The sequence below is a fragment of the Jaculus jaculus genome, chromosome 3, assembly GCF_020740685.1.
Source record: "Jaculus jaculus isolate mJacJac1 chromosome 3, mJacJac1.mat.Y.cur, whole genome shotgun sequence".
In the NCBI taxonomy this organism is placed as follows: Eukaryota; Metazoa; Chordata; class Mammalia; order Rodentia; family Dipodidae; genus Jaculus; species Jaculus jaculus.
In genome coordinates this window covers 169949249-169957927 of record NC_059104.1, presented here as the reverse complement: position 1 = coordinate 169957927, position 8679 = coordinate 169949249, and the positions used below count along the sequence as shown (strand labels likewise).

Here is an 8679-nt window from a genome sequence, read left to right as displayed (position 1 = left end):
TTTTGGTTGTTGGCAGTTCCTATAGTAATAGGAAACCTAGCAAGAGTCCACAAGGGAACTGGTTATGTCAAGCTGTAGGGTTTTAGACAGATTTTTTTTATTTTTTGGTTTTTCAAGGTAGGGTCTCACTCTGGTCCAGCTGATCTGGAATTCAGTATGTTATGTCAGGGTGGCCTTGAACTCACGCCAATCCTCCTACCTCTGCCTCCTGAGTGCTAGGATTAAAGGCGTGCGCCACCACGCCCAGTTTAGACAGATTTCTTGACCTAAAATTTCCATAATTTAGCTATATTTCTGCCACACATAACAACAACAAAACCCCTAAACAAGCAATTAAGTGTATGAGCTGGATGTGGGAGTTTGAGGCCACCCTGATACTACATAGTGAATTCCAGGTCAGCCTGGACCACAGTGAGACCCTACCTTGAAAATCTAAAACAAAACAACAACAAAAAAAGAATTTGCTCAATATTCACACTAGAACAAATAAATGAAGAAATACACAAAGATACTCACTTCAATTTTCTTTCTTTGAGAAGGTAGAGAGAACAGGCATGCCCAGGCCTCCATCCACTACAAACTCACTCCAGACACATGTGCTACTTTGTAGGCAAGTACCTTAACCTCTAAGCCATCTCTCTAACCCCATTTCAATTTTCTAAAAGCAAATAGCTAAACATAACTTAAATACCCTTCCCCAAGTAATATTTAAATTATAATCTATTCAAATAATGGAATGTAATGCATACATCAAAAGGGCAATAAAGCCAAGGATATAAATAAAAAGAATGATATAGGGCTGGAGAGATGGCTCAGCAGTTAAGAGACTACATAGTAAAGTGCTTGTAAAGCCTAATGACCTGAGTTTGATTATCCAGCACCCACTTAAAGCCAGAAGCACAAAGTGGTGTGTGTCTGGAATCTTTTTGCAGTGGCCCGAGACCCTGGCGTGTCCATTCTCTCTCTCTCTCTCTCTCTCTCTCTCTCTCTGCTGGGTGTGGTGATGCACACCTTTAATACTGAGGTAGGAGGATCACTGTGAGTTTGAAGCCAGTCTGAGACTGCATAGTGAATTCCAGGTCAGCCTGGGCTAAAGCAAGACCCTACATAAAAAAACCATAAAAGAAGAGCTGGGCGTAGTGGTGCAGGCCTTTAATCCCAGAATTTGGGAGGCAGAGGTAGGAGATTCACTCTGAATTTGAGGTCACCCTGACACTACATAGTGAATTCCAGGTTAGCTTGGGCTAGAGTGAGACCCTACCTTGAAAAGCACACACACACACAAAAAAAAAAAAAAAAAAAAAAAAAAAAAAAAAAAACCTGGGCGCAGGTGTCACATGCCTTTAATCCCACCACTTGGGAGGCAGAGGTAGGAGGATCACTGTGAGTCCAAGGCCATCCTGAGACTACTGAGTGAATTCTAGGTCAGCCTGGGCTAGCACAAGACCCTACTTTGAAAAACAAAATCAAAAAATCCCCCAAAATAATGATATAAAGCTGAGGTTTATTATAGAGCTCCACTGATTATAAAGATGTAGTATGTACACGGGAATTTCAGGCATGAATACATAGACATACATCCCCAGCTCCAGGAGAGGAGAACTGCATCTACACACACAGGCCAAGCACTTTGGTTGGCTGGCTGGAAGCCCAAGAGATTCAGCCTATAATCAGGAATCTCCCCTAAGTACCTCTGAGACCAGTGAGATTTCCCGTCGTACAGTTCCTGACTCTTCACAGTGAACGTCTGGGGATGGGGAGCGGTATCCAACAATCCCTTCTGGAAGACAGCAGTTGCATCCTTCAAGGACTTCCTCTGGCCCCTCCAGCAGCAGAAGCCCTCCTCAGTTCCCCACCATGCTTCTGCCTTCTTCCAATGTATCTCATAGTCCCGGCTTCATATTGGGTACCTATCTCCCCTTTCCCCATTGGGAAATAACCCTGAAAACAAAGACTTTACTTATTCTCATCTCTAGAGCCCAGGATTCCCACCTAGCACACGGTGGTGCCAGAACCTTCTTCATCTAAGTATCATCTGAGTGGACCTGCGTCTTGCTCTACGTGATAAGTGGCTCATGGAGGGCCCAGGAACTTGGTAGGAAGCATTTTTTTTTAAAAGCCTGTTTAACCAAGTCTTTTTATAAGGACACACTTGGAAAATTTAATTCCATTTTTTATTATTCAACATTTTATACATAATAAATACAAACTTTACAGCCATTGTAAAGAAAGCGCATCTGCACTGAGGCTCTCTCGGAGCCTAACCTGTGCATGGTGATGCCGGGTTACACAGCCTGGAGGGAGGGGCTATCTTTTAAAAAGGAGGCATATTTTTACAACTTCGTTTTTTTAAAATAAAATTAGCAGCTCTTCCAAAAATATTTTAAAATATAACAAAAGATTTCAAATAACTCTGAGGTTGTGGGAAACCCAAATTCATGGACAGTGTGACTAGCTAAGGACAATACACGGCTGAGTGGCAAGAACTGCTCTATTTAATAAGCACTTTGAAGATCTGTAACATCAGCAAATTAAAAAAATCTTTTTAAAAACCACCCTTTTAATTTTTTTAAACTTAAGAATAAGTTTGATAAACATAAAAAGACCTCAAATAGATCAACAGGTTCAGAAGGTCAAAAAAACAAAAAACACAAACATCCAAAGTCACAGAGAGGGTTCACTGGGGCGTCATCACCGAAGTGGTCAAATGACTGAATGAGGGTTTCTTCAGCTCTGACCTTACTTTCAGTCAAAAATCCCATGGGGATATGTGGTGGACATTTAAAAAATCTCAGGAGGGATAGAATTTTCCAAGCATCTCATAATTTCTAAGACTAAATTCTGCAAATTTGATTTTTCAATGAAGGCTATCAAAAAAAAAAAAAAAAAAAAGAAGAAGAAGAAGAAGAACTGGCAAACATCCGTTCGTCTGTAGGAAACGCAGCCCCACCGCTCTGCTCTGGCTCCTGCTGCTGAGCCACGGAGCTCACGGCACGGCTCTCCTGGGACCTGCAGGCGCAGTGGTCTTCTCGGCCGTCTGTGTGTGGTGTGCAAGTCCTTCCTCACTCAGTCCTTCCCACAGGAAGCTGGTTTTCTTTGTGGCGTAGAAGTTCTTCTTCTCAAGGAAATGTCAAGGCAGTGGGACCTGAAGCTGTATTTTGTGAGGTGACAGCTGATCCCTACCAGCCACAACTTGCCATCTGGACTAGTGCGCTGGCTTGGGAATAAAATAACACAAGGGCTTTCTGAGAAGAGAAGCTCAGTAATGTGGACATATGTATCCTCAAGTGAGCCAGACACAAGCTTCTAAGGATACTGACAGAGGAGTATGTGCTGTAAACTTGAAGAAGAAAAATACCCAAAGACAAAAAGAACATTTAACTGGATCATTTCGGATCTGGAAACTACATTTCTGCTTTGGCCGCAGCCTCCTTTCTAATAGTCTATGTGGTGGGTGCGATGTGGTTACTAGTCCAGCCCCTCCAGGCTAGCCCCACTAACACTAAATGAATGGCATGAACATTAACACAAAGGACACTGTTATCATTTTAACCTGTTAGTTGTGGAAGAGATGTGCGTTAATGCAGTTGGCGCTAAACTCAGAACAATCCGCTTTGTTCCCACTACGGCTTCATTTCAGTCTAGGGACGAGCCTTGGGGAGGAACCAGCCTCTCCTGAACCCCTCCTTCTGTTTCCTTATGTAGCCAACATAATCTGATTAACTCTTAACCAGATGAGCAAAAGCCACTTGAAGATGAGATCTTGCCACATCCTGTGGCCACAGTAATATACTGTACGAGTGCACACGATCAGTCCGTCTGTGTCTATGCCCTGGGATGAGACCCGGACTTCAGTCTCATATAAAAATGGGCCACCGTGAGGCATGAGAACTGCTCTCTCTCCTTTTAGGACCCACTATGATTTGTGCTATGGTAGATGACATAGAAAATGACAACAAAAGAAAAAGGCACAAAATATTCAAAATGTGGGATGAGTCCACCGGGCCAACGAGTCTCTTGGCGTTGTCCTTGGTTTTGCTCTGTTCAAGAGTCATCATCATGCAAAGGTGCCTAGAAAACAAGACTGGCCAAACTCCACGCCTGGCCTTGATGGTAGCAATAATGGGTGCGAGCCCATCCATCGTCACACCAGTGTGATCTCCACATCTTCCATCTTCTCTGCTGGCCTCCTGTGGTTCTGCGTGGGTGGCGGTGGGGCTGCTCGGACCTGAGCAGGAGACATCAGGGTTGCAGGTCAGCTTCCTGACTCAGAATGTGGACCATGGCGAACCTCAGTCATTCCTCTATCCACAGACATGAGCGCCTGAGGGTCTTAGAAGCCCTGAGCTGTTGATATAATCTGCAGTGTTTCCCCCCCTAAGAAGCAGGTGCTGTTCTGGATGAAATGTCCCATCAGCTTAGGCCTACGCTGAAAGCTCATGGGTAGCAAGAGGGACCACAGCCTGACAACCTCTACAAAGAGAAAGCCTGCAGGCAGCAGCAAGAGAACAGTGTGTGGAGAAGTGAAAGACGGGAGCATGTTTTGGAAGAGAGCTGAAGGAGGGAAGACTGGCGAGGGTACGTTAAGACACTCGTATGACCAGGCACGGTGTGTGTGTTTGTAATCCCAGCACTCAGGAGGCGGGAGGACTGGGAGCTGGCCTGGTTTGCATAGTGTGCTCCAGACTAACCAGGGCTCCAGAGCAAGACCTTGCCTCAAAAAAAAAAAAGATCAAACCCAGGGCTGGAGAGATTACTCAGTGGTTAAGGGGCTTGCTTACAAAACCCAATGACTGGGGTTGATTTTTCCAGTACCCATGTAAAGCCAGATGCACAAAGTGGCACATGCATCTGGACTTCATTTGCAATGGTTAGCCACCTTGGAATGCCCATTATCTCTCTGCTTGCAAATAAATAATTTTAAAAAATCATGAGGGCTGCAGACATGGCTTAGCAGTTAAGGTGCTTACCTGCAAAACCTAAGGACCCAGGTTCAATTCCCCAGGACCCATATAAGGCAGATATACAAGGTGGCACATGCATCTAGAGTTCACCTGCAGTGGCAAGAGGCCCTGGCATGTCCATTCCCTCTTTCTATCTGCCTCTTTATCTTTCTCTCTCTCTCAAATAAATAATAATAATAAAAAAAACTAAACCGGGCATGGTGGCACACACCTTTAATCCCAGATCTTGCGAGGCAGAGGTAGGAATACCACTCTGAGTTTGAGGCCAGCCTGGGACTACAATGAGATCCAGGTCAGCCTGGGCTACAATGAGATGCTACCTCAGAGGGGGAGAGAGAGAGAGAGGGAAAGCTGTGACCTTGCAGGGTAGTGGTGGTGGCACTGAGGTGGCAGAACAGTGAAGGGGGAGCAGAGGTAGCCACTGTCAGAATATATTCTCCTTGAGAACAGTTCTTTGAGACATAAAGTATATCTTAGTATTTCATATCACTGTCTCCCAAAGAGACAAACACAGGCCAGGTTCTTAATGTCTGCTAAAAATTGCTTTGTTTAGCAATTTTGGAAATTTAGTGATCATCTTTAAATACTGTGAATTTGTTTGACCTTAGGATGGTCAAAACAAGTTGACTGTATAGTCTTCCTCTACAATGGCTCTTTGTACTTTCCTGCACCTTGCCTGGAAGATCAGTAACAACACATGGATCATGAGAAAACATCTCACTTTCAATATAGAAGACTTATGCAGTCTATAACCCTGCCAGATAAGAGACTTACAGGTCGCAATTTGCCATACGAGGTGTCAGGAGCCTGCCTTGGTGCCTGTGAGAATCCTGGTGATTCAGCATGGAGGCTGTTTTCTAAGAGAGAAAACCCAATTTTATTGAACAATGAAATGCTAGTGCAGAAGCATGCTCTTCAGGTGAACAGGTGGGTTTCTGAAGGAAAAGTGCCCAAAAGGCTTCTTACCAGTTGCTGAAGGAGACCGGGGGAAGAACTGGGAGCTCCTCTTATCTGGACTGGGGTAAGGGCTGCTGGGAGGCTGGTCATACAGTGGCAGCAGAGGCAGGGAGGTGTGCGGCTTGGGGGACGGAGAGGTCTGCGGCAAGGGAGGCATGGTTACCTCGGGGAGGAGAGCCCGCTTGCTTTGCTACTGCTTTCTGGAGCTAAGCTACAACTGTTAGCACCTGTCAGCCTCATTAGAAACAAATGGGCCTAAAACAAACATCTGAACCTCAAGTCTGTGCTGAACTTAACATTTCCCCTCTCATATTCCATTAGTAATATTAGTGTCAGTTTACCTTAAACAGTTATCAAGATAAACCATTCTCTAGGGCTCTTCTCTTTACTGATTCAGTGAAGAACAGAATAAGGACAAGTGGCATCTGTATGTAAAGATGTAATTTTTGGCCTGCTGTGGTGGCGCACGCCTTTAATCCCAGCACTGGGGGAGGCAGAGGTAGGAGGATCACCGTGAGTTCAAGGCCACCCTGAGACTCCATAGTGAATTCCGGGTCAGCCTGGGCTACAGTGAGATCCTACCTTGAAAAGCCACACACACACACACACACACACACACACACAGAAAGGAAGATGATGTAATTTTTGAGTTTGTGACTTCCCTAGATTTTCTATGCATCTACATAGGTTAAATGGTCACAATTCCTATTCATACAAGACAGACAAGCACATGCCTCACTCCACCTGCCATGCCTGCTGCAACAGATCCCCAAAGAGGACAAATCAAACTGACTGACCTGGGGGTTTCTGGTAAAGGCCACCTAACACTCTGGAAGAGCCTGAGCTACAGGGAGCTCTCACAGTGCGGGGAAGAAGGGGCCAGCTAACAGCTATCCTACAGGAGCTAGTGCAAGACAATACTCTCTGGTTCGTTTGTTTCTCAACCAAACCCACCTTCCATATGTTGTATATAATTTAGTGGTAGATGGATTCGGAGGGAAAAAATGTGGAAAAATGAGGTGTACTAAGGTCCTATTCCACAAGTCCTGACTGACAAGTCTCTGGTTTCCCACATTCGGTTGGACAGATACCTGATAGCTAACAACTAGAATGAGGGAGGTGAGGCAGGACCGACAGCTCACCATGTGTGGGTCACCAGGCCCCTTGGGAGTGTTTGTCTTTAACCACCTTGCAATTCAGCTCTCTTCCTCCCTCTCATGTACCTGAGTCTCTTTTGTCCATGCAGCGTCACCGTTCTCTGAGGCTGACAGTTCTTCCACTAGCACCGATGGGAAAACGCCAATCCGCCCACTGAACTCTCCTTCCCAGAAGCCGTCATCATCCTGGTTTTCTTTGTTCAAGATGCGGATGATGGCTCCCTCAGGAAAAGACAACTCATCATCTGTTTGGCCCTCGTAATCATAAAGTGCTCTCACAAAGCAGACTGGGAAGCAAGAGAGAGACAAATCTGGTCAGAACACACACAGTGGGCTACTTTCATTGTTGCTTATTTGGAGACAGGATCTCACTCTGTAGCCCAGGCTGCCCTGGAACTTGCAGCAATTTTCCTGCCTCATTCTCCCAAGTGCTTGGATTACAGGTGTACACAACCACACTCAGTCAGCTGGACTGCTTCTGCAACTACCCCTGTGTTCCCATGACAACTAAAGAGCATTGTACTGGATGGGGTAAGGTATTTTTGTTATTGGAGGGGGTTCAAGGTAAGGTCTCGCTCTAGCCCAGGCTGACCTAGAATTCACTATGTAGTCTCAGGGTGGCCTTGAACTCACAGTGATCCTCCTACCTCTGCCTGTCGAGTACTGGGACTAAAGGTGTGCACTACTATGCCTGGCTTCATGTTTTTACTCACTGACAAACAACTTCACAGTTGTACAAATTAATGTGATCAACTACAGGAAAACTCAGGACATGGATAAAGTGCTTTTTAGACTACTGAAGGTCGACTCCTAGGTAATGCTCAGGTCGCATATGACCAGATAGAGTGCCTTGTTTCGGTCTTTACCACTGGCATCTCCGTTGAGGCTGCCTGAAACAAGTTCTGCTTCTGTGGAGTTGCTGGACGTGTGTGACCGACTATCCAAAGCGGCCAAGGACTGTAGCATGCTCAGCAGGCTGTTCGAGGTGGGAAACTGTAGGTACTTTTCTGGCACATAACCCACTTGGCCGACTTTATTTCGAGCCTGAGTAAAAGAGGTGAAAAAACAGGTTTGCACACACAAGGTGGACCAAGCGTAAAGAACCAAAAGAGACTCCTGCAACATCACAGGAAGGGGTGGTATGAGCAAAGGAATCTACCTTTACCCAGTCTTCCATATCTCCATCTTCAATCACTTCTAACACCTCATGCTCCTCAATGGTCAACTCATCTGGTTGAGAAGCCTGCAGTGGAGGATGGCCATGAACAAAATTATAAAGGTTAGATAAAGAGCAGATGCTCACAACAAAAACTGGGGTCAAAATATTGAAATGATTTTGAAAAACAAAATTTTAGTGTTGTAAAATCATCATAATGAGATGAAGTTTTACTTTAGAAAATGAAAAAATAAAATTGCAAGGGAAACTGAATCCATAAGAGGCAATCAGGCTCAGTGAACAGATGCTGTCCTGAAAGCCAGGTACAGCTCATCCGCCTGCTCTAAGTTATTCAACATGATGCCTGCATTCATTCAGAATGACAACACTGTCATTCTCTGGAGGATGGCAATGGGGGATGAATAAGCATTGAACCATGACGACC

General features: G+C 45.2%; 1 protein-coding gene across 5 annotated transcripts in view; it reads right to left on the bottom strand.

The window, feature by feature from the left end:
• Positions 1 to 2155: 2155 nt before the first annotated feature.
• The window catches only part of Fchsd2 (FCH and double SH3 domains 2), a 229597-nt gene continuing 223073 nt past the window's right edge, over positions 2156 to 8679 (bottom strand). For all 5 annotated transcript variants that reach the window (XM_045145406.1, XM_045145409.1, XM_045145407.1 and 2 more), the window contains 6 exons: positions 8238 to 8321; positions 7945 to 8122; positions 7145 to 7365; positions 5931 to 6060; positions 5739 to 5821; positions 2156 to 4228 (listed from right to left, as the gene is read on the bottom strand). In XM_045145406.1, coding sequence (XP_045001341.1) covers positions 4145 to 4228; positions 5739 to 5821; positions 5931 to 6060; positions 7145 to 7365; positions 7945 to 8122; positions 8238 to 8321 — 780 coding nt within the window. In that variant the 3' untranslated portion in view covers positions 2156 to 4144. The remainder of the gene's footprint in view (positions 4229 to 5738; positions 5822 to 5930; positions 6061 to 7144; positions 7366 to 7944; positions 8123 to 8237; positions 8322 to 8679) is intronic.